The sequence below is a fragment of the Mesoplodon mirus genome (assembly GCF_964341445.2).
Source record: "Mesoplodon mirus genome assembly, chromosome: 4".
NCBI lineage: Eukaryota > Metazoa > Chordata > Mammalia > Artiodactyla > Ziphiidae > Mesoplodon > Mesoplodon mirus.
Window position 1 is genome coordinate 95,502,226 of NC_138979.1, and position 26,369 is coordinate 95,528,594.

General features: G+C 33.7%; 1 protein-coding gene across 2 annotated transcripts in view; it reads left to right on the forward strand.

Moving 5' to 3' along the window:
- TRPM7 (transient receptor potential cation channel subfamily M member 7) overlaps positions 1-26,369 on the forward strand; it is a 130,545-nt gene that overhangs the window by 68,186 nt on the left and 35,990 nt on the right. The window contains exons 12-22 of one of the 2 annotated variants that reach the window (XM_082616879.1): positions 597-731; positions 4,119-4,172; positions 7,208-7,348; positions 7,856-7,990; positions 8,580-8,860; positions 9,879-10,107; positions 11,186-11,341; positions 11,419-11,562; positions 17,658-17,786; positions 19,258-19,536; positions 25,415-25,589. In XM_082616879.1, coding sequence (XP_082473005.1) covers positions 597-731; positions 4,119-4,172; positions 7,208-7,348; positions 7,856-7,990; positions 8,580-8,860; positions 9,879-10,107; positions 11,186-11,341; positions 11,419-11,562; positions 17,658-17,786; positions 19,258-19,536; positions 25,415-25,589 — 1,858 coding nt within the window. The remainder of the gene's footprint in view (positions 1-596; positions 732-4,118; positions 4,173-7,207; positions 7,349-7,855; positions 7,991-8,579; positions 8,861-9,878; positions 10,108-11,185; positions 11,342-11,418; positions 11,563-17,657; positions 17,787-19,257; positions 19,537-25,414; positions 25,590-26,369) is intronic. The other variant, XM_082616880.1, reaches the window with a different exon arrangement.

The following is a 26,369-nucleotide window of genomic DNA, read 5'->3' on the forward strand; positions in this document are numbered from 1 at the left end:
GTGAATGGTTTCTGTTAAAGTTTTAAAGAAAACTAAGTACAGTCTTTTCTGACTTATATAGTAGTTGTATTTTTGGGAAGTTTGTGACAGAATACTTTGTGTTTATATGTAAAGCAGAATTACTGGATTTTCATTTGTGAGAATCTAACAGGATAATAGAAAGTTGTATGAGATGCAAGCCAATTCCTTTTTGAGTGACATTGTCTGGCATATTGCATGATTTCTGGTATCTTTTGACTGTGTCCATTAAATGTAGTAGTGGCCCCCAATTATTGAAATGATCCCTCTAAAAAAACCTTTCTTAAACACTGAGAATCATTGCTCTAAGGTATTTTTCCCAAAATTTACTTGATGGTGGATTCTTTCTTGTTTTCCCCCACCACGTGACCCTTGCTGTCCTACAGAATGTTTTTTAGGGAATGCTACTCTAGTGAGGTCTTTTTATCTATTCCCTATATACCTTAAGTCATAGCCTTTTATTACTTTGCATCTTTTTAATTTTGTTCTAAAACTGTTTAGGAACAAATATGTATAAATCCTAAGGACTTGCATATAGAACTGTTTGTATAATTTTATTAATTTTGATACTGTTTTAGGTTGGATCCTTGGAACAAGCTATGCTTGATGCTCTTGTAATGGATAGAGTTGCATTTGTAAAACTTCTTATTGAAAATGGAGTAAGCATGCATAAATTCCTTACCATTCCTAGACTGGAAGAACTTTACAACACTGTAAGTGTATGTTAAAATTCTTTGTGGACTAAGTTTTATCATCTTTGGAAAGTGTCATTTTACCTGAGTATATTCATTCCTATTGGTAAAACCTTTAAAGTTTTGCTGGATTACATGGAAAAATTACAGCCAGTCTTAGTATAGATTGTTTATATGACAGTCTGGAACCCTTTCCCTGTTTCTGGAGACCTTCTCTGTCACCATAACCACATAGGAAAGAGATGCAGTTAGTGTTAACCCTTTCCTTCACCTCACCCCTTTTTAAAACTATAAGATCAAGTTCTTAATTATAGAGTCATTATATTTCTTCTTTTTCTTGGTGGTCATTTGTTACACCAAATTTCTTTTGATTCCTTTGACCAATGGAGAAATTACACATTGCTTTTTCTTTTCTCCTTTTTGTTGTTTACATTCATGATTTTGACCTTGTGGTGTCGTACTTTCAGCTTACATACTGTTCTTCAATTTTTCTTTTAAAGAGCTCCTGAAAACTAATTATTCCTTTTACAAAGCCTTTCTCATTTTGTTTCAAATTTCATATCACTAACATTGGAGAGAGTAAATACTACTATTCTTAATGGTTTTTCATTACTAATAGAAGCATACCTTGAGGAGTACTATGACCAAATCCTAGCTTTCTAACTTTGACTTCTCTGCAAAGCTGTTTCCTTTTATTTATCAGTTTCTACCTATTTATCTCTTTCTTTTCATTCCTAATGTCTTTGTACTACTCAATCATTTCCAGCCTATACTACTTCAGTAATCTAATTTCCTTGTCTATTTTCAAATCTTTAACCTAAATATTCTTATAGTGACATATTTTATATCTTTCTCCAGTTTAAAAACTTTTGATGGCTCCCCAGTGTATGTAGAATAATACTCAAAGCCTTCGCTTGATTTTCAAAGCTCTTCAGCTTTTGAAATTTTGCCTCAGCTATTTCTCTCACTTGGCCTTTTAATTCCTATCTCCCACCTCTGCATGGTGGATATTTAAACTACATCATCTACCTACTATTTCTCCAAAATATAAACTTTTTTAAAAAGCATTAGTTGTTTACACAGTGCTGGTATGTGTTTTTCTTCCAGCTACTACTACTACCCACTTACTGGATTTTATTCTTTGTTTGGAACCTAGTTCAAATGCCAAGGCAGTGCTACAGTGAAGCCCAGTGGTGCAGTTTGTTAAGTACAGTTATGTCTTCCACTGTGGATTGTAAATTTCCTTTGAGTAGGGATTTGTTGGCATTCTACTGTCTCTAGCAAATAGATGTAAAAATTAAAAGGATTATTCATTGTGCCAAAGTAAGGTTTATCCCTGAAATGTAAAGGAAATATAAAACACTAAAAATAAAAATTGATTCTATTAGCAAGGCAAGTAATTTTTTTAACTGTATAACTCAAAGTTATTAAGATAATAGTTAACATTCAGCATCAGTTATTGATAAAATTTTTTAAAGTTTAAGGGATTATATATAACATGATAAATTAGTGGTTCTCAAACTTTTTGTTATCAAGATCCTATTACATAAAAATTATTGAGGACATCAAAGAGCTGTTCTAGAGAGGTTTTGCTTATGTGTGTTGATATGTACCATATTGGAATGTAACACCAAGAAATTTTAAAAATATTTATTAATTTGTACTTCAGTACAAATAATAAATCCATTATGTGTTAACGTATATAACATTTTTCAAGAAAACAAAAAAGAATTAGTGAGGAGAGTAGAATACTTTTATGGCTTACAAATCTCTTTAATGTCTGGTTTCATAGAAGGCAGCTGGATTCTCATGTTTGCTTTTGAATTTAATCTCACAATATCACACATCATGAAGCCTCTGGAAAACTCCACTGAACACTGAGAGAATGAGAATGAATAAATGCAAATAACATTTTAACATGATTCTGCAAACACTTTTGATCTCATGGGCCTCCTAAAAGGATCTTGGGGGCCTTCAGGAGTCCCCAGATTGCACTTTTGAGAACTGCTGTGTTAAAGTGTACTTATTTTTTACTAAGAAGTTATATTTAATGAATAAACATTAATGGATTAAGATAAAATAGAATTACAAAAATTGCGTTTCTCTCTGGTTATATACTATTAGAGAAAATACAATGAAGCTTCCTAATACTTAAAAAGTATGAAATAATTCACATTCACTTGGAAGACACATTTATTTTTTAAAAATTAACTTACAGGTCTTCTGTCTTTATTTTTTATAATACTTTGCATTTCAGAAATGTTTCAGCTGTAAATATTTTGTAAGTCTATCTAAGTGCACTAAAATATTACCAATTTTTTGTAAATATTTCTACTAAGTTTGTTTCTTTATGTTAAAAATAAATGACATTTTAAATAAAAAAAAATTAACTTACGGGGAGAATGAGCTGAGGGAACTCAGCTCTTAAGTCTATAGACTAAATACTATAAAAAGAATGCCGTATCAGTTATATCCATTTTTAGATATTATATAGAATTTGAAAGCCAATAATATCAAAGAAAATAATATTGTTTTCAAAGGAATAATAAGTTTACCCACTTAGATTTGAAAATGTATTACCAAGTATATGTAATCAAAATGGAGAAGTACATTGAATTGATTACTACAATAACCTCATAAAAATTAACAGTAACATAATGGTGGGAGAAAAATCTCATTTGATATTTCTTTTAAACAATAGATTTAAAGTTGACAATAATTCTCTTGATTTGTGCTGCATAGAATCAATTGCAGTAAATTTCATATAGGTCAGAGCACTGTCTAAAAAGTTTAGAAGAATATCTTTTTGGCCCATTTATCTCAGTTTTGTTGGGGGGAGATATACTCCTGGGTATTTTTTCAAAATACAGGATACCATCAAAATAAGATTAATGTAAAAATGAAACTTGTCATTAGTCTACTGTAATATTATATTTAAATAGAATTAAGATAATATGGAAAAGATGGCATATATAAAAATGTTAAAAGTTTGTTACCCAAAATATTTAATGTATTGCTACAGCTTGATGATTAGTGGCAGAAACAGAGGTACAGACATTTTAACAAGAGGAAAGAGAATGTATGCCTCCATTATCAATGAAATATAAATTAAATTTAACATTTAATTGTGAAGCTTGCAATGTTTGCATGACTTTTAGAAAAGAAAAGCTTTTGTGTTTTGCATAAGTAAAAATGTAAGAGCATAAGAAATTATATATCTTGTTAAAGGTAAATATGACAACATGAAATAGTTACCTCTTTTTCATTGTTCCATTTTATGCACAGAACTTGTATAACTCAAAAACAATATAATTTGTGTAAGAACAAAAGTCCTGTAACAAAAAGGAAGTTGTTTAAGTTATTTTAGAAGAAAAATAATAGTTTGCTCTAATTATTTTCTCCTTAAAGAAACAAGGCCCAACTAATCCAATGCTATTTCATCTTGTTCGAGATGTCAAACAGGTAAGAGATTATTTTTGTTTTCGAAAAATATTATTTTAGAAAAGTCATTTATACTTCATCTGTTCCTAGAAAGCATTTCAGTGCATCTTAAAATTAGCAATAAAGTGACTTTTTTTATTCTTATTTTTATTTTTATTTTATTTTATTTTTTTGCGGTATGCGGGCCTCTCACTGCTGTGGCCTCTCCCGTTGTGGAGCACAGGCCCCGGACGCGCAGGCTCAGCGGCCATGGCTCACGGGCCCAGCCACTCCGCGGCATGGTGGGACTCTCCCACACCGGGGCACGAACCCGCGTCCCCTGCATCGGCAGGCGGACTCTCAACCACTGCGCCACCAGGGAAGCCCAGTGACTTTTTTTAGATCGAGATTAAAATAAGGGATAAATTTGTAGTAATACAGGAGTAAAGAGCATAATGTATCAGAAATCAAGAGAAAGGAAAGTTTATGAAGTTAAGACCTGAGCTTCTAGTCATCCAGGATATAGTATGATGAATTTCATAATGCTCATTTGTTCATAAAGGAAGATCTTCTTTCTCTGTGTTAAGAAGAAATTTTTCCCTGGGCATGTAAAGGACGTTGAGAGAAACACAGATTGGTGATCTTCAGTGGCAGATTTTGCCAATAAAAAGGCTGAAAATGTTCTGTCTTTCTCTCTGTGCATGTTTTTCTCCCCCCCCCCCCCCGCTACCATCTCTGTCTCTGTCTCTCTCCCTCTTCCCTCTTCTTTTATATTCACTATTGGTAGTGATTTCATATATAAGGCTCTCATATGGTCTGAAGCCATTCTGTGGTGACTAAACTTGATACACTGATATTCCTCTTCTTTTCTACTGGATTCTCTGTGAATTAATAGTTTTAAACACTTACTTAAAAATTATAACAACTTAAACTATTGATATCCAATAGTTTTATTTCCCTTGATGAAAAAGTACTCATATTTAGTTGATTGAATTATTTTTAAAGTTTCTGAACTGAAATGCTTTCCTTCTGGAATTCTTCATTCAAATGTTTTACTTACCATTAAGTGTGAGTGAGTGTACTACTAAAAAATGGAAAACTTGATAGAAATGTCATTTTCTGTGTTTTGTAATATGTTTAATACTAAACTAACATTTCATAAAAAGAACTTAGACTTTGTCATACTTAAAATTTTTTTCTTTATTTTTTTCCATGTGCTTTTTTTTGTAGCTTTATTGAAATGTATTTCACATACCATAACATTCATCCATGTGAAGTGTATATATAGTTCAGTGACTTTCTATATTCAGGGTAGTGCCACCGTCACCACAATTTTAGAGTATTTACAATACCCCCCAAAGTAACTTCATACCCATTAGCAGTCTCTCCCCATTCCTGCTCCTTCGCTACTCCTTGCCTCTGAGCCTGCCCTAAGCAACTGTTAATTCTTTTCTATCTCTGTGGATTTTCCTATTCTGGACAATTCACATTAATTTTTGTTTGTTTTGTTTAAGTAACTAAAGCTTTCTTTTTTTTTTTTTTTTTCTTCCCAGAAAGCTTGAATAATGAGGGAGACCTTCAAACTGGGGATTTCTTAAACACATTTGCATTATGATTTACTTATGTGGTTTAGCAGAACTATAGTTGTTAATTCTGGGAACCTCACATAGGAGATTTGTTATATGTTAACTTCTTTTACATTGATGGCTATAATAATAAGCCCAGTTTTTCTACTTGCATAAGTGAAAAATCCTGAAGTAAAAGCAGTAATTGAATATTTTCTAATTCAAATTAATGAGTTTTCTAAGTTATTTGTATAGCTTGAGAAATTGCTTATCATTTTTTTTAGATAACTCACATTATTTTCCTTAAATTAAGTATTTCCCATTCAAGTGAATTCATAACATAAGGGTATTTGTCAGATTAAAAAAAAATAAAACTAAAATATCTATCATACCTGACATCCTTAATCGTAGAGCATATTTTGAGGTTGCTTAAGATGAAATAAAAACAAAAATCTTGTATTTAAGATGAAAATATGGGTTTTTTTGTTTGTTTGTTTTTTGCTGTACGCAGGCCTCTCACTGTTGTGGCCTCTCCTGTTGCGGAGCACAGGCTCCAGACGCGCAGGCTCAGCGGCCATGGCTCACGGGTCCAGCCACTCTGCGGCATGTGGGATCTTCCCGGACCGGGGCACAAACCCGTGTCCCCTGCATTGGCAGGTGGACTCTCAACCACTGCGCCACCAGGGAAGCCCCAAAATATGTTTTTTGATTAGTTTTAAAATTAGCAATCTAAAGAATATAGATATCTAGAAATTAGAAACTTCACAGATGCAGCAAAAATATAAAAAGTATAAGCATTTTAAAAAGTATTAAGTTCATGAAGTTATAATTAGGGGAATGAAAGAATGGTGATGGTGTAAGAGGGCAGAATTGGTTAATATATATAACTCATCTGATGATTAAACACTTTAACCAATAATTCATTCTGAAACAGTCTTTCCAAACTCACAAATGGCTTATGTTCCAAAAGTTCATTTGTAAATTGATGCTTTGGGAAAATGAAGTTTTATCTCTGAACAATGTTATAGGTGGTAGTTGAATTGTAGTCAAGGCTATAAAAACGTGTAATCTACAATATGGCCAATATAATTTTGGTTCAAAATATTTATAAATATTAATGGGCCCCTCAGGAAACATTTATAGCATTATTTATGCAGGAAAATGCAACTTATGTGCCACGGTGAAACAGAATACTTGGCATTTAGAGGTTTCTTTGCCTGTGTGTGTGAAGTATTAGTACAGTGGAGAGATCAAATTATCTTCCTGTTGTAAGCCATACTCCTGTCCTGAGCCACACCGTTGGGACTTCTAAACTTCAGAATCTCTCTTCTTACAAAAGGAAACAGAAACAAGTCACTCCCTTCTTCTGTAAAGGTAGCTGCTGGTAACTCCAGCTTCCTGTAACAAGTAAACATTTGTTATTTTGGAGAGTAGTAGGCACATTTCTAGGCATAACATGGAAATATTGAGAAATATTATTTTGTCTTTTTAAAACTAATGCTTTGTTTTCAGGGAAATCTTCCTCCAGGATATAAGATCACTCTAATTGATATAGGACTTGTTATTGAATATCTTATGGGAGGAACCTATAGATGCACCTACACTCGGAAACGTTTTCGATTAATATATAATAGTCTTGGTGGAAATAATCGGGTATGTAATATTTGGGGGAAAGTCTATAGATGTGCTTTAAAATGAACTTACACACTTTAAAAGTTAAAAATTACTTAGATAGCTAGTGGGAAGCAGCCGCATAGCACAGGGAGATCAGCTCAGTGCTTTGTGACCACCTAGAGGGGTGGGATAGGGAGGGTGGGAGGGAGGGAGATGCAAGAGGGAAGAGATATGGGAACATATGTATATGTATAATTGATTCACTTTGTTATAAAGCAGAAACGAACACACCATTGTAAAGCAATTATACTCCAATAAAGATGTAAAAAAAAAAATTACTTAGAATGGTAAATGTGGGATTGCCTTAAAAACATGAGATTTTAAACTAAGAGTACTTAGAAATATTTTGTAATTGAAATCCTGAAGAAACTGTATATTTTTTGGTGTGCGTACACACACATATTTATATATACATGTGTAAAAACTGATTTTTATAGCATATCAGCATATTTAAATCTATAAAATCTAATAAGCTTTTATTTTCAGAGGTCTGGCAGAAATACCTCCAGCAGCACTCCTCAGTTGCGAAAGAGTCAGGAATCTTTTGGCAATAGAGCAGATAAAAAGGAAAAAATGAGGCATAATCATTTCATTAAAACAGCACAGCCCTACCGACCAAAGGTATATTTGTTTAAGTATTACCTTTTCTGGCTTTCTCATTTTGTTCTTTCTAAATTACTTAGTATTATGAAGCAAAAAACTACTTGTTTTAGTAAGAGTTATCTTTTGTTTTTAGATATGATATTATATCCTTGATTCTTCATTTTCCTATATGCCAAAAGATATTCATTGTTAGTTAATGATTCTGTTATTTTTTAGTATTTAACTATGATAATGACCAGAATTTTTAGATGTTTTGATTATTGCTTAACTGCCTCCTTTTATTCCATATTTACTTGATTAACAACATGCAAGACAGAGGTGTTATCCAAACTCTCCTTTCATTAAAACTGTGTTTTATCAGATATTAGTTGAAATATTTAGGCCCTTTCTTTAATCTTGGAAAACTTTGTTGCAAAGACATTTTTTTGGAAATGACGTTTCTATAAAATGAATAGCTATAATAAAAATCAAATATGTAAAATTTATACTATTTTGATTTGTGCGGCTGTATGAAGTTGAAGAATAAAGGGTATTTTATTAAAATTCTCACATGAATGTCATATGGCCTTATTTTGATGAGCCTTATAACATTTATTTTCTCTTAAAGATTGATACAGCTGTGGAAGAAGGAAAGAAGAAAAGAACCAAAGATGAAATTGTAGATATTGATGATCCAGAAACCAAGCGCTTTCCTTATCCACTTAATGAACTGCTAATTTGGGCTTGCCTTATGAAGAGGCAGGTCATGGCCCGTTTTTTGTGGCAGCATGGTGAAGAATCAATGGCTAAAGCATTAGTTGCCTGTAAGATCTATCGTTCAATGGCATATGAAGCAAAGCAGAGTGACCTTGTAGATGATACTTCAGAGGAATTGAAACAATATTCCAAGTAAGTTACATTTTATCATTTGAAACATTGTAAAGTACAAAATAGATGGGGTTTAAGTGGAGATTATAGTGCCATGCACTAATTAGGTTACGTATTATAATTTTATTGGAAAAATTAAGAGAAACCCACTTTCTAAATGCTTAAGTTTTAAAAAAAAATCTCAGAAAGAAACTTTGCTGCCTAGGCATGTATATTGTTTGCTGTTCAAGAGTTAAATATCTCAACAAGAAAGAAGAAATGCCAGAGATCAGTTTAATCATTAGTTGTACATAATAGCAATTAGATAGGAAAAGTTCCATTTGAAGTGGTAGGGAAAGGAAGAAAGTGAGGTTTGAGCTGTATTCTAAGGAAATAAATTTAATTCATCTGGAAGGGCATTTCAGATGGTGGAACTACATATGTAGAAGAATAAAATAGTTCACAAGTTTTGCAGTCTACTTAGGGGAGTAATAGAATATTAAGCTAGAAAGGTAGTTTGTAGGAAGCTTTATAATAGAGAATAGGACCACCCTCCCCCAAAATGGGCTGTCTTTGGAAGAGAGTAAGAGTTGTTACTGGAAATAACTCAAATAGAGATCCAGTGATCATGTTACCAGGGATTTAAGATTAAGATGTTCTTCATATTAGGTTAGTTCCTATTCACATTATTCTTCCTCTCTACTGGGTACCAACCCTCTTCTATGTTTGAAATATTATATAGAGACTTTCTGAACAGAGCATCTGAATATTGTCAGTTTTGGTTTCTTTTGAGTCTATAGGTTTATTTCTAGGACCAGGGGAAAGTGCTCTGGAGTCACATTTTCAGTCTTGTTCCTAATGTGGCATATTTTAATATTTTGTAATTTTCACATAGTAGTGGATATCTGAAAACGTAGGGCTACTATGATTCTGATGCCTCACAATTCCCTGTGTGTGTGAAAATATTAAAAACTGGAACATGTTATGAGTGACTTAAGGATAATGGCTTAAAACTGCAATTTGGTAATCTGAATATGTTTTGGCTTTTATCTTTTGATAGTGATTTTGGTCAACTGGCAGTTGAATTATTAGAACAATCCTTCAGACAAGATGAAACCATGGCTATGAAATTGCTCACTTATGAACTGAAAAATTGGAGTAATTCCACCTGTCTTAAGTTAGCAGTTTCTTCAAGACTTAGACCTTTTGTAGCCCACACCTGTACACAAATGTTGTTATCTGATATGTGGATGGGAAGGCTGAATATGAGGAAAAATTCCTGGTACAAGGTATACCTTAGAAATAATTTAATATGAAGTGTGTGATTAGATAAAAAAAGAACAGGAATTAGCTCAGCTGTATAGTAAAATGCCTTGATTTGTGAGGGTGGTAGGGGTTGTGGTGTTGGCATTTTATCCCTCTTAGTCTTTACTCTGAATCCTTTTCAGGTGTGGTGTATAGTGAGTTTCCCCAGTCTGAGCCAGAAGCATGAGAGCAACAAATGGGAGTATTGGCATTTATAGCAGCCATGAAAAAAAAGTTGTTGCTTTATGAAAAGTTGATTCCCAAATTCTAAAATTCAGGACCTATCTACTAACTTAATAATCTGTTACTTTTAATTTGCTTGAAGTATATTGGATCGGCTCAGTTTTTATGGTTAAAAATTGGGGTAAAATGTCTGGTACTTTCAGTTTCATTACAGTGAGAGATTTTACTTTAAACTTTCCTTTTTGTTATTTTATGTCTGAAAAAAGGTATAGAAATATAGAAGGTAGAAATCAGGCAAGTAGTTTAATCACTGATCGTTGTAAGTGGATAATAAATACTAAAAATAATGGTGAAGGATTAACCCTGATATACAATTATAATAGATACCCTGACACACAATTATAATTTCTTTGTGCTTGAGGATTTTGCAGGTAATACATAAAATTTTAGAAATAAACCTTTTTGTTTATAGAGGCACAAGCTGAGTAATCACATTGTGACATGGAACACTTGCAGAGAGATTTAGGATAAAATTAAGCACATATTAACTTCATAAGGCTTACATTTTATTTAGACAAAAATGTATTTTCTGAACAAATTGTAACCGGATTTTTTAACAGGACAAGTCTATAATAATTATTAAATCTTTTCTATACCCTTATATCATAATACTCAAATGTTTTGTTACTCTTTAAAACAATTCAACCTGGCCTCTTTATATATAAGTAAAATGTGAAGTTTTTGTTTTTTCCCTGCACCACCAGGGGCAAAATGGCTAACTAATAATCAGGAGATTTTATACCTTTTTATTGCTTTTATTATATTCTTGAAGGCCATTAATTTTAAAATGTAAACTTCTGTGTTTCTAAAAATTTTTAGGTCATACTAAGCATTTTAGTTCCACCTGCCATATTAATGTTAGAATATAAAACTAAGGCTGAAATGTCTCATATTCCACAATCTCAAGATGCTCATCAAATGACAATGGAAGATAGTGAGAACAACTTTCAAAACATAACAGAAGAGATTCCCATGGTAAGGAGGAAAAAAAATTTAAAGTAAATATAAATTTGTTGTGAATAAATGTACAATAAATGTTCTTTTTATTTTAGGAAGTATTTAAAGAAGTAAGAATATTGGACAGGAATGAAGGGAAGAATGAAATGGAGATACAAATAAAATCAAAAAAGCTTCCAATCACACGAAAGTTTTATGCCTTTTATCATGCACCAATTGTAAAATTCTGGTTTAACACGGTATGATTTTTTTTATTGAAGTATAATTGATACTATATATTACAGGTGTATAATATAGTGATTCACAATTTTAAAGGTTATACTCCATTTATAAAATTATAAAATATTGGCTATAGTCCCCATGTTGTACAATATATCCTTGTAGCTTATTTTATACCTAATAGTTTGTACTTCTTAATCCCCTACCTTTATATTGCCCCTCCCGCCCCTTCCCTCTCCCCACTGGTAACCACTAGTTTGTTCTCTATATCTGTGAGTCTGCTTCTTTTTTGTTATATTCACTAGTTTGTTGTATTTTTAAGATTCCACGTATAAGTGATATCATACAATACTTGTCTTTCTCAGTCTGACTTCACTTAAGATAATACCCTCCAAGTCCATCCATGTTGCTGCAAATGGCAAAATTTCATTCTTTTTTATGGCTGAGTAGTATTCCATTGTATATATTTACCACATCTTCTTTGTCCATTCATCTGTTGATGGACACTTAGGTTGCTTCCATATCTTAGCAATTGTAAATAATGCTGCTATGAATATTGGGGTGCATGTATCTTTTCAAATTAGTAACATGGTATATTTTAAAATTGAGCAAAAATTTTTTTTACCACATTAAAAACCATTCAGTTTTATTAATATATTAAGTTCACACATGGTCTAAATAAACCTTTAACAATCCATCTATGATTCTCTATCAAAATACAGATTACAGTAATTCAGAAGAATTCTTGTTCTTTGGATAGAATGATCTGAGAATTGTGATTTTTATGATTTACACAAAGAAGCCTAGTTATTTAGTAAACATGGATGTACAGTAATTTTATAACTTCTTATGGAAGGGTTACCTGTATTTTTCTTAGTTATTGATGAAGATGTATTTGTTTCAAATATGCCAGCTAATATTCATGACTTCTATCCGTTGATTTAATGAATGTTTATCAAGATTTTAATGAATTAACATCCTTTTATCCTTAAAAGCAAATGGTCACAACTATTTAAAATTTACAGTGATCCTCTGTCTTTAATACAAAGAATGATTCCCTGAACACTTAACTAATGGTGATCTATAGGAATGATTTAAATCAATGACAGATGTCATCTCCATTTAGATTTTCATTGTACATTTTACATTACGGGGTCTTTAAACATCCATGGAGTAGTAAAAATAAATGACTGCTACCTAATATTATTTTCAAATAATCTCAAATAATGCCAATATAAAAAAGGTGCTGATAATCATTACACCTGCCCAAACATCATTCCCTGTGATCCTGTGATCAATACGAACAAATTTTATAAGTGTTTTAACTTTAGATTATTTTCTGTAATATTCTCAATTAGAGTAATGCCAGAAAAGTTATTGACTTTAATGCTTTCTACTATGTATTCTGATATTTATTTAGATTTGATCTTTTAAGTACTTTCACATTTTTTTCCATCATTCAAGTTTCTTTCCACTGTGAACTCTTCAGGTGTTTTCTGAAGTATATATTTAGGACTGATGTCTTTCATCACTTATTACATTTGTAGGGTTTCTCTCCACTATGGATTCTCTGATGTTGAGCGAGGTAACAGCTCTGGTTGAAGGCTTTGTCACATTCTCTACATTTGTACGTTTTTTGCTATTATGGTTTTTTTCTACTGTTATTTTCTTATGTTTTTGAGAGCCAGTTAAAGGCTTTGCCACATTTGCTACATTTGTAAGGTTTCTTTCCAGTATGAGATCTTTGCTGAATAAGATATGAATGCTGATTAAAGGTACTGCCACATTCTGTACTTTTGTAAGGCTTCTCTGCAGTGTGAATTATCTGATGCTGCTTAAGATTTGAGCCCTGGGTAAAGGCTTTGCCACATTCTTTACATTTGTATAGTTTCTCCCCAGTATGAATTCTCTGATGTTGAGTATGTTTTGAGCACCACTTGAAGGCTTTTCCACAGTCTTTACATTTATAAAGTTTCCCTCCAGTATGAATTTTCCTTTGTCTACTTAGATTTAATGATTGATTAAAGACTTTCCTACATTTATTACACTTGTAATGTTCCTCTCTAGTATGAATACTCTGATGTTGAGTAAGTTGATGTTGAAGACTAATTAAAACCTTTATCACAGTCACTACATTTGTAAGTCTTCTCTCCAATATGAATCCTCTTATATGTAGTAATATTTGAGCTTTGATAAAAGACATTCCTGTGTTTATTACTTTTAGAATGGTTTTCTGAAAATTCAGTGCCCTGATGTTTCATAACACTTGAGTCTCGGTCAAAGTTATTGTCTGATTCAATGCAGGGATAGCTTGTTGCTCCATTATAAATGCTGTTGTAGTTATTGAAAAATAGAGCTCTTGGTTAAGACCTTACACAGTTTATTGCAGTTTAAATTTCCAAGTCAACAACTTTCATGTTTTCCCAGCAGCATTTTTTGGAATAAATCTTCCGTGCCTACTTTGTGGTCATCAAAATCTGGGTGTCGTAAGAAGACATAGCTGGGTATGTGGCTACTGTCTCCATTCCCTTCACATCCTAGAGATCCTTTTTTTGCTCCAAAAAGGTGACCAGGTCCCTATAGTACTCTTAACATCTGTCCCTGTACAATTCCCATTGATCAAAGTCCAGTCATTCCTACTCCTCTTGAGAGAAATCTATGGCCACATCTTGGAATGTCAGCAGTCCCTGAGAAGCTTCCATTTCCTCCTGTTCTTCCTCCTGCTCTGGGTTGTTTTTTCATCAGTATTATGTTGAAGAAACACATCAGCATCTTGAGAATATACCTTCAAAGGTGTCAGCACATCTCCCTCACCAGCTCCTACCCATAAGCCGAACTTTCATAGTTGACTTTGAAATGCTGAGAAGACCAATCTCTCCCATCCTTTGTCTCAGGAGAAATACAGGAATAACCAGCTCCTGGCCTTTAAAAATGCTTTGCTGAAACCCTTTCAGGAGTTTGGGTTTTTGGGGGCATGAGCCACTGGTCTCCTTGCATTACCCTGCAGTAAACCTTTCTCTGCTCCAAACTCCAACATTTAGGTATTATTTGGCTGGGGCTGCGGCTGCAGTGGGCGCCTGCCCCCCATCCCCGGTTTGGGGCACCGCCTCCAGGACCCCCCTAGAGGTGGGGCCGTGCATTCTGCTCCCTCCCCCAAGTGACTGCGGGCAGAGAGGCCCCGCCCCCACTGCTCCCCCGCCGGGAATGGAGCTGGAGCCCAGGTCCCCGCAGAGCCAGCAAAATGTTTTTAAAAGATAGGCTTTAAGGGTAACTTTGGTTTAGAGTCCATACTAATCTTGATATAACTTAGATCACTGGAAATCCATTTTCCACTTAAAAGAACAATATGTTCTCTGATACACAATTATACTTTCTTCGTGCTTTTGGATTTTGCAGATAATGTTAAAATTTTGGAAATAAACCTTTTTGCAGTGTTAGTTGATGGTGAAAAGTAATCTAGATCATTCATATAGTTTTATTTTTCAGTGGTATGATAGCTTATTTCTTTAATCATAGTACATGTTTGGTTATCTGTCACATAATTGGTTTTTCCCTTGCCAATGGAAGAACAAATTTTACTACCAGGTTAAAGAGCATACATGTCCTTAGAGGAATGGACACCATCTGAGAAACACATGAGATTGGTGCCTACTTTTATCCAGGGGCCAAGTGAATGAGTTTTTACTCCCCAGGAAAACTTTTAAGTTGTTTTTGGTTTTTGTTGTCATGTTTGTTGTGTTTCGTTTTCATCATTATCAGGCTTTTTTTAAATTGCCAAAGTATGCAAATGTTCTCTATTAGCTTTATGCTAATATGAACATTTGAGAATTTGTTCCTTCAACCATTGCTTTCTCACCTACATACATGCCCATTAACCTGAGACTAATTCATTACGTTTCCTTCCCAGTACGAAAATTTTCTTGCTCCATCTTGTTCAGATGTTAAAATTGTAAATCTGAATTACCTAATATAATCCCCGAATTCTGTCTCCACTAATGGAAATAACATAGGTTTCATATGTTTGCATTCGTATGAACAGCTATTTAAAAATGGACAGTTCAGGTGGCTCTAGGAATTTCTTTTTTCTTTCTTTGCTTATTGCAGTTTACTTCTCTACCCCGCCATAGCTCAAATCAAAGATATGGCTTATTTTAAAACTGGTAGAGGCAAGGAAAACGATGAGAGAATTCTCAGCCACAATTGTTCAAGGGTCAGAGAGTCTGGATTTTCCTCTGAAATGAAATGACTCTTCAGATGTTATTACATATCGGTCCTTATCATCTCCTTATAACCTTTCTTGTTAAGAGTCTCAAAGGTGGGATGCTCTCTTACCTAGGGAGAATGTTTTCCATATTTGTTTACATTTCTTGGGATTCAACCTCAGTGATTGGGAGCTAAGAAAATATTGGGTTGGCCAAAAAATTTGTTGGGTCTTTTCTGTAAGATGGCTCTAGTAGCGCTTAGTTGTCTTTAACTTCATTCGAAACAATTTTGTTAGACTGTATTGTGACAGCTGTCATATCAATGTGCATTTTAAAAAAGCTTATCAAAATTGGTGAATTTCTGTGTAGCCATTTTAATATTGAAGACGGAAGAAAAACAACATTTTCAGCATATTATGTTTTATTGTTTCAAGAAAGGTAAAAACACAACTGAAATTCAAAAAAAGATTCGTGCAGTGTATGGAGAAGGTGCTGTGACTGATTGAACATGTCAAAAGTGGTTTGCGAAGTTTCATGCTGGAGATTTCTCGCTGGATGATGCTCCGTGGTCGGGTAGACCAGTTGAAGTTGATAGTGATCAAATCAAGAAATCGAGAACAATCAACATTATACCACATGGGAGATAGCCAACATATTCAAAATATCCAAATCAAGCGTTCAAAATCATTTGCACCAGCTTGGTTATGTTAATCACTTTGATGTTTGGGTTCCACATAAGTGAAAAAAATCTTCTTGACAGTATTTCTGCATGCGATTCCCTACTTAAACGTAATGAAAACATTGTTTTTACAACAAATTGTGACAGGCAATGAAAAGTGGATACTGTACAATAATGTGGAATGGAAAAGATCATGGGGCAGGTGAAACGAACCACCACCAACCACACCTAAGGCCGGTCTTCATCCAAAGAAGGCGATGTTGTGTAGATGGTGGGATTGGAAGGGAGTCCTCTATTATGGGCTCCTTCCAGAAAACCAAATGATTAATTCCAACAAGTACTGCTCACAATTAGACCAACTGAAAGCAGCACTCAATGGAAAGCTTCTGGAATTAGTCAACAGAAAATGCATAATCTTCCATCAGGATACCACAAGACCACATGTTTCTTTGATGACCAGGCAAGAACTGTTATGGCTTGGCTGAGTAGTTCTCATTCATCCGCCATATTCACCAGACATTGCACATTCAGATTTCCATTTATTTTGGTCTTTGCAAACTTCTCTTAATGGAAAAAATTTCCATTCCCTGGAAGACTGTAAAAGGCATCTGGAACAGTTCTTTGCTCAAAAATACAAAAATTTGGGGAAGATGGAATTATGAAGTTGCCTGAAAAATGGCAGAAGGTAGTGGAACAAAAGGGTGACTACGTTGTTCAATAAAGTTCTTGGTGAAAATGAAAAATGTGTCTTTTATTTTTACTTAAAAACCAAAGGAACTGTTTGGCTAATCCAATACCAGTTGTCTTTCTTAGGAATACTACTTGGTTGGGGGAAGGAGGAGCCACATATTATGTGTTTCTTGATGATGGTGATGAAGTTCTATAGTATGATACTTGAGGTATAATATAAGTTAAGTGAAATTGTGTGGACTCTACTGAGAACATAAACCTGGTATTATAAAATTCTTCCTATGAGAAGTACTAAAAAGTCAACTAAAGTCTAGAATAACACACTTTTACCTTGGGGACCATTTATAAATGGTTGATTGATAAATGCAATGTCTGCATGGAAGAAGAGTTACTTCTGAAACTTTTTTAATGATTGAAGCTGGGAGATACTTCACAGGGGTTCATTTCGTCTCTTTCTTTGTGTATGCTTGGAAATTTTCATAGTAAAGAAATTGTATTTTATAATAAATGTTATTCATATCTTGTATTTTCTTTTTTTTATTAGTTGGCATACTTAGGATTTCTGATGCTTTATACATTTGTGGTTCTTGTACAAATGGAACAGTTACCTTCAGTTCAAGAATGGATTGTTATTGCTTATATTTTTACCTATGCTATTGAGAAAGTCCGTGAGGTATGTCTTTAGTTTTTCCTACCAGTAACTTAGTGTATATATGGAGGGTGTTACGTTTTGTTTTGGTTATGTGTGTGGGTATGTGTTATTCATACCCACACACATAACCATGATGTAGGTGAGTATATTCATATACCCACCTACATCACCCAGTAGGTGATGTTATTGAAGTATAGATTGTTTGGTTTTGCTGTTCTAAAAGTGATGGCCAAAGAATAGAGATTGTGTTGTTTACTTTGTCACAATTACAAACATAATGATTTGTCTCAAAAAATAGATTTGTTTTTGTTTTATTTCCTCAACATTCATATTTATGTTCTTTGCCATTCTCAAAAAGTATTAAATATACATATAGCCAATCAGGTAGATAAATTATAAGTATATTCTTACTTTGCTCTTAGGTTGTTCTGCTCTAAAGTGTACTGTATTGCCCATTGAATTATCATTTAGATTTAGATCCCTATGTCCCTATGTCTATCAGAGTTTTTAGTTTAAAATTGTAAATTTTCTAATATCCTGATTTTGGAAAAAAAGGTTTTTAAAAAATTTTTATACTTTCTGTTTAATCTAGTACCTATATAAATGTTTTATAACACAATTATTTAAATACACGTGAATTATTTCATGTCTCTACATTAAGAGAATACATGAAATTGCAAAAATAGAAGGCATTGTACTTCCCTCCCACTTAGGCATAATAGGAATTTAATAGCTTATGCATTTTAAATGCGTTTGAGTGCCACAGTCCATATGTTTATGAAATCTGTTGTCTTACTAACATGTTTGAAGAAATTAAGTTAAATTGTGAAAGCAACTTGCATATAATTTTTTATTCATAAAACAGTTCTGCAAGGATTTATTAGATAGTAATAAAAGTGATTGCCTCTAGTGGGAAGGAGAATTAGTTGGCTAGTGGTAAAGAGTGGAAGGGAGACTTTTCAGTATTTACTTTTGATACACTATGATTTTGAAGCTGTAAATGTATTACCATTCCCCACAAAAAAATTAAAATATTTTTTATATTAAAGAGCTGAGTATAGCTACTTAAACCATTGAGTTGTTTACTTTATGCAAATAAGGCACCTTTGGAAGATCCTACTTGGATATCCTAGTTTTGTTTCAGTGAAAAATAAAACAACTTTTGATAGGTATCTCACATTCCAAGTCTAGAGAATTGTGTTCTAATCTAGGATTTTCAGTGTCTTAGTTGGATGACCTTGGTTGAGCAGGTCATTTATTTGTGGGTCTTTTTTTTTTCTTTTTTTCCCCCTATATATAGAGAATGAGGATGAGAAGTATCTGTCTTTGATATCTTATTGAATTGTTTTGGTGATCAAATGCCAAGACAGTCAAAATACTTTGAAATATTAAATGATATATAAAATTCTGCTCTGACAGTATAATTGAATTCTGGTATATGTTTTAATAGGAAGAAAGTGATGAAACTTTTTTTTTTTTTTTAAACCTGTAGATCTTTATGTCTGAAGCTGGAAAAATAAGCCAGAAGATTAAAGTGTGGTTTAGTGATTACTTCAATATCAGTGATACAATTGCCATAATTTCTTTCTTCATTGGATTTGGACTAAGATTTGGAGCAAAATGGAACTTTGAGAATGCATATGATAATCATGTTTTTGTGGCTGGAAGATTAATTTACTGTCTTAACATAATATTTTGGTATGTGCGTTTGCTAGATTTTCTAGCTGTAAATCAACAGGCAGGACCTTATGTAATGATGATTGGAAAAATGGTAAGTTGAGAGGTGTCTGATAATACTCATGGGTTTATTGATACTTTTTCTTAAAATCATAAAAATATGTTATTAATATAGTTTTACTTGAACCAGAGAATGATAGTTCATGTTTATTTGCCTTATATTGCAAATAGACCCATTCCTAAGGATATTAGCTTTTTAAAAAAATTATTTATTTATTTATTTTTGGCTGAGTTGGGTCTTTGTTGCTGCGCGTGGTCTTTCTCTAGTTGCAGTGAGCGGGGGCTACTCTTTGTTGTAGTGCGCGGGCTTCTCATTGCGGTGGCTTCTCTTGTTGCAGAGCACGGGCTCTAGGCGCGCGGGCTTCAGTAGTTGTGGCATGTGGGCTCAGTGGTTGTGGCTCACAGGCTCTAGAGTGCAGGCTTAGTAGTTGTGGCTCACAGGCTTCGTTGCTCCGTGGCATGTGGGATCTTCCCGGACCAGGGCTCAAACCTGTGTCCCCTGTATTGGCAGGCGGATTCTTAACCACTGTGCCACCAGGAAAGCCCAGGATATTAACTTTTGAAGAAAATATTTGAGGGGATAAAGTTAGGAAACCTTATTTTATTTGTTTTCTCTTGAAATACTTTAATTTTTAAATGTTACTTGCTAGGGCTATTTGAAAAATATGAACTTGCCAGCTCCAATCTATGAGTTTCTTTTCATCTTTACTACCACTACCCTAAACCCAATCTGTCATCATCTGGCACTGGCAGTAGTATAGTAATCTGTTTACTCACAAGCACTCTGGCCTGTCTTCAATCTATATTATAGCTAGAGTAATATTTCAAAATGCAAATCTGGATATGTCAGTTCTCCTTTCTTAAAAAAATCTTTTAATGATTTTGCATTACTGATGGAAATCAGTGTACTCAATGAAACCCATAAGCCTTGTCCAATTTGACTGTTGCTTTCCTTCCTTTCTTCCTCCCTCCTTCCCTTCTTCTCTCCCTCCCTCCCTTTAAATTTTGAGATAGTTACAGATTAACATGCAGTTATAAGAAATAATACAGAGCTATTCTGTGTACTCTTTACCTAGTTTCCTCCAGTAGTAACATCTTCCTTGCTTTCTTAAGTCTCACCTCTTAACCATTTTTGACCTCTTATTTGTGTTCTAGTCACACAAACCTTTGTCTTTTTCCTTTAACACAGCCCCTATCAGAGAACCAAGAATAGCTCATGTTCTTTCTGGGTAAAATGATCACCCTCATCTACACTCATATCCTTAGCTTTTTTCATTAATTAACTTAGTTTTGTCCTCCAGATCTTGGCTTTAACGTGGTTTTTTTCAGGGAAGCTTTTTTGATCTTTTTCAACTAGATCAAGTTTATTTGCTGTATAATTTCATGGGACCCATGTTTTTCCCTTCAGAATATTTATCTGTGTCTAAGTGTATTTTAAACTACATTCTTATTGTATTATCTATATTCTCCTCTAGACTTTAAATTCCTTGGAGTAGGAACCTTGTCTGGTGTTGGTCACCTTTATATCTCTAGTATCTCAATACTTATCACTTTAGTAGATTTCTCCTTGGTAAATATTTGTTGGTTTGGTGGATAAAGCCATTTCAAATAGGAAAAAAACAACATAAAAATACTGAACATTAGTTGTATTTTCATAGGTTGGTAGTTAAGATTTTTTCCTCTTATTTTTATATCCTTAGCAGCAGATTATAAACTTAAAAAACTGTAATTGTTCACCAAGTAGTTTTTAATGTTTATTATATTCTCACTGCTATGCAAGACAATGCAGATTGGTTATTAGGATATTGTCCCTGAACTTTGTGAAACCACATTTTTCTTTTTTGACTTTATCAGTCCTGTAGTTATTTTTAACAGTTGCATAATCTAGCTTGAGGAGCCTATCCTATATAAAGTATTTTAGGAAATTATATGAGATATTAGTAAAACTATCAGTGTGGTTTATTGATTAAGTTAATGAGTAGAGGATATAGGGATTCATGGAAAGAGAGAAATTTGTGCAGGTTTTTATTAAAGCAATGGAATCTGAGCCATTCTTCGAAAGCTTGAGAGAGATGGGAGTAAAAAGGAACAGCTTGACTGGAAATTTTTTTGTGATAAGGTATAGTTTGTTAGCAAATTGGATAGACAGGGCGTAGTAGCTTGGAGTATATAGAACATTGAAAACTAGGACTTTAGAGAAGAAAAATATAGGGGAAACCATTGAAGAGTTTTCCCCCCAATTTTTAATTTTTCTTTACCATAAAAGAAATAGGTTGACATTTCTCTGTCTTTCCTTATCATCTTGGAGTGACTTTTCAGTGTATGGATATTGAAAGCAGCTAGTCAGATTGTTCATTATGATGATTTTCAACCAGTGGGGCAGTCTGAAAAAGTCTCACAAGGGTTCCTCATGCTCAATTCCAACCCACCACACTAATCTTGTCCCTTATTAATGCACTTTGCAAGATAATGCTAACTAAACAAATACTGTCAGTGCTTTATGTCTTTAGGTACCTCTTTCCTCCTATCTTTACTGATCCAGACTGTTTTTAAAATTTATATCCAGAACATCTAATCTTTTCCTGATACAATATGCCCAATATTTTGCTCTTTCCCATAGGCTTAGCCAACTGGCAAGTTTTGTTTTTTAAATACAGATGTCAGGTTTAATGTGCAATTTTTTATGCACTGAGCTGAAAAAATCTAAAATGTACTGGGCCTACTCCTGCCATAAATTACTTTTGGTTTTCAGTTGAAAAAGGCAAACTCTATTATGCTTCTGTTGCTTTTGTGAAAGTAACTTTTCTTTCCTTATTCTAAAATTACTATTCATTGTAGAAAATTTTAGTAAGTGCAGACAAACTACCCTACAGAGACATCCAGTATTAACAGTTTGATGTATACCTTTCCATCCTTCAAGACATATATATGAATACGTGTGTTTGTGTTAAACTTCACACGAATAAATGTATATAATAGTTTTATCGAAATGGGCTCATTATGTGTATGCTGTTTCTCAGTTCTTTTTAAAATTGGTCTTCTAGATTAAATTTATCTTTTAAGTAACCCCACTAGCTCACAGGATTATCAGCATTGCTTTGCATCATGAAGACAGAATTTTTACATTTTTTGAATACAGAGTTTCCTTATTATACTTGATTTTCCACACTACACATTTTCCCTCTAGGAGAGTGTATCCTACTCTCCCCAGTTAAGAATTACTGGTTTATTATTTGTCACATCAAAGAAGTACTTTATATTCATCCATTTTGCATTCTTTCATGAAGTAGTGATATTTCCAGGAAAAGTTAGGGGAGTTAAGGTTTTGGGCGAGGAACTGGTTTTAGCCTAATGTTTTAGGGCAAAAAACTGCTCTAGCTCTCATTGTCTACCAGATTATTTAGTGACTTAGTGTTATTGGGTTAATTTAATGGTGATATACAGTAAATGGAAGGTGCAGGAAGTATAAAAGTGAACAATCTTAATAACAGATGGAGATGGGAAAAGTAAGGAAGCCAAGAGAAAGTGGAGCTGTCTGGATTTCCATCTGAATCTTACCTCTAATGTACTCCCAACACTCCCACCGGTTCTCCCATCCCAATTATAGGGAGCTGAAATATATATTTCATTTTCTTCTTTACCTTTGATCTTCTTTAGAACCACCCTCCACCAGGATTATGTCTTTCCCCTTGTCAACCATTTATTTATCATATCATTATCTTTTTTCTCCTAGTGCCATCTTCCCTTTCTGCCCCCTTCAGTACTCTCAGATGGTTAATGTTCTAATTGTCTGCTTAAAGTAGATGCTGCAAAGTATAAGAAATCCTTCATTAAAGTATACCTTTAATGAATAAAGGAGATGAATTTTATAGTATGTAGTAGATTCCTAGAGTAACTTAACATTTTTTAATCATTGGATATCTGTCATATGCTATGCATTATACTAAGCTGAGACTACAAAGATGAATAAGACGTGGTCCAGATCCTCATGGAATTCACAGTCTAGTATATAAGACAAGCATGTGAGCAGATAGAGAAAGATATGGTAAACTGTTTTGTGAAGACAAAGCTTTCACAAGGAACATGGTATTTGAAAAAAGTTTAGAAAATAGGTAGGAATTTTTCCTGAGCAGGGAATTTCTAATCAGAGAAAACAGCTTCGTATCTTTCATAAAGATATGAAAGATTAAAGTAGAAGAAATCTTCACATTTGACATCTTTAATAGAGATCAGACTAATGAAAATTACTTGGTAAATGCTGAACTCGTCCTACTCCATATACCTATACATTCAAGCTAGGAACCCTCATTTTAGATATAAGAAATGGGATATTCAGATATTTTACTTAGTTAAATTTAGGTCAAATATAAGGAAGATTGTCAAATAGGCTTTATGCGAAAGGTATGAAATCCAGAGACCTCTGAATCATCAGCCAACAGACCTTGAATAATTTTAGAATATTTCAGGCTTGGGTTTTGATTTGAATTTTTGAGTTGGGCTTTTTCTTTAGTTAATTTAGATTCCAAATTACAGCAAATGCCGCGAATAATGTTTTGATGAATTATTTGTCTTTTAAAAATCTTTTATCCCAAGATTTTGTTTATTGAAAACATACATTCTCTTAGTATTTCTCTTAAGTGGTCAAATAGGGCATTATTTAACCATTTTACAAAGAAAAAAACTGAATCTTGGGGGGTGTATGGGATTTTTTTATTGTAAGTCACAGGGACTCAACTCTAAATTAATTTTTAAAAAAATTTATTGGCAGATCTAGCAATTTTAAAGGTAAAGGATCAAGACTAAATGATTATATATAAATATTTTATAATTTCTACATCTAGTCTAGATTTACTGTCCTCTTTACTTTTCACAGTCCTACCTTCCATTTCTACTCTCACTATATACTTGTTCAAAGCATGAAAATGTCTTAGTAATTTCTTTCAGATTGATTTATTACTGCAATTATTGTTAGTTCATAGTAGATTAAAGTACAGATTTATTGTAAATGTAGTCTCTTGATCTCCATGGGATTTTCCCCTTAGATTATTATTTGTGGATGAATATTATTACATATTACTAGAGTGACACTACATTCACTTTCTTAGATGTAAGTGCTGAACACTTGTACACATAAATAAGTGGATAGAAATTGAAGCTTCATTATAGCATTTCACTTAATTCTTTGAATTCCTGAGTAATGATGTCAACATTCACATTGTGATTTAGCAATAAAAATTGTTTTTTAATTATTTATTATGTGATAGCTCAGTTAGGCTCTTTTTCAATTTTGTTGAAATTAAAGAATTGCAAACTACGTGACTTGCAAAAGAATCTGTTAACCAGATACACGGGTATCACTTATTTTTTCAACACCCATACTGATAATTCAGTTTGTTGTTTTATTTACCTCGTAGGAGGTTTTCACAGCCCAGGAGACAAGGCACCATGGTAGGGTTCAGGATGGGTGAGAAGAATGCCTTTCTTTTGTGAAGTGGGCAAAAGATACTATCAAAGGAAGGTAGAAAAGATAGTCTGCACCTCCTGTATAAGAACAGAGCAGTTTTAGAAAAGAACTCTCATGGAAATTGGTTCCCTGAATCTGCCCCTTATGTCTGTACTTCTTTAAAATCTTCATGGACGTGAGATAGGCAGACTCCAGTTTGAGCCTGTGATATGGTTCATTATGTAGAAGATGCCTATGACTTACCTGATGTTACAGATCAGTTTTTACATAATTGCCTGGATGTTAAGGTTTATGTAGTGATGAGGTTTCCTGAATGCTAATGCTAGGAATAAAAAGAAACTGAAAGATTCAAGTTATCTATTGGAACATTAGAAACTGTTTTTTAAGATGAAGGATTGTCTTTATGTTTAAATTCCCATGTATTTTAACAGTGTTCATTTTTTAACAGGTGGCCAATATGTTCTACATTGTAGTGATTATGGCTCTTGTATTACTTAGTTTTGGTGTTCCCAGAAAGGCAATACTTTATCCTCGCGAAGCACCATCTTGGACTCTTGCTAAAGACATAGTTTTTCATCCATACTGGATGATTTTTGGTGAAGTTTATGCATATGAAATTGATGGTAAGGATTTATATGTACAGATATATCTTTTGGTTATTTCATATTTCACAGTCAAAATCGCATTATAGTAATATTACAAATTTTCACAAATCAAACTGTTAACCACCCTAAGTCCTCCCATGATATATTAGTTAATCCCAGAAGAAACATAACAAAAATTAATTGAAAAAAAGTATTTCAGAATTTTTTTTAGCTGCAAATAATGGAATCTGGCCTAAACCGGCTTACACAATAAGGACATATATTAGCTCACATAACAGAAAGTTCAGAGGTAGAGTGGTCTTTGGGATTGGTTAATTCATGCTAAGGACACATTCTTTTTCATCCCAGTCCTCTGTAATATGTGTCTGATTCATACAGGTTTTCCTTTACAGTTGTAGGACTATCACAAGCAACAGGAGAAAAGAGACACTGTTTTCCATTGGTTCTCTTCAGGGGAAAAAGTCCCTTTACCAGATGCCTTCTATTGAACCTATTTTTTAATCTCCTTAGCTCAAATTGGCTTCAGTCTGCCTGTCTCTAAACAGGGCAAGGGTAATGGAATTACATTGATAAGTTGGATTGTATATACTCTTTTTTTTTTTTTTTTTTTTTTTTTTGCCGTACGCGAGCCTCTCACTGTTGTGGCCTCTTCCGTTGCGGAGCACAGGCTCTGGACGCGCAGGCTCAGCGGACATGGCTCACGGGCCCAGCCGCTCCGCGGCATGTGGGATCTTCCCGAACCGGGGCACAAACCCGTGACCCCTGCATCGTCAGGCAGACTCTCAACCACTGCGCCAC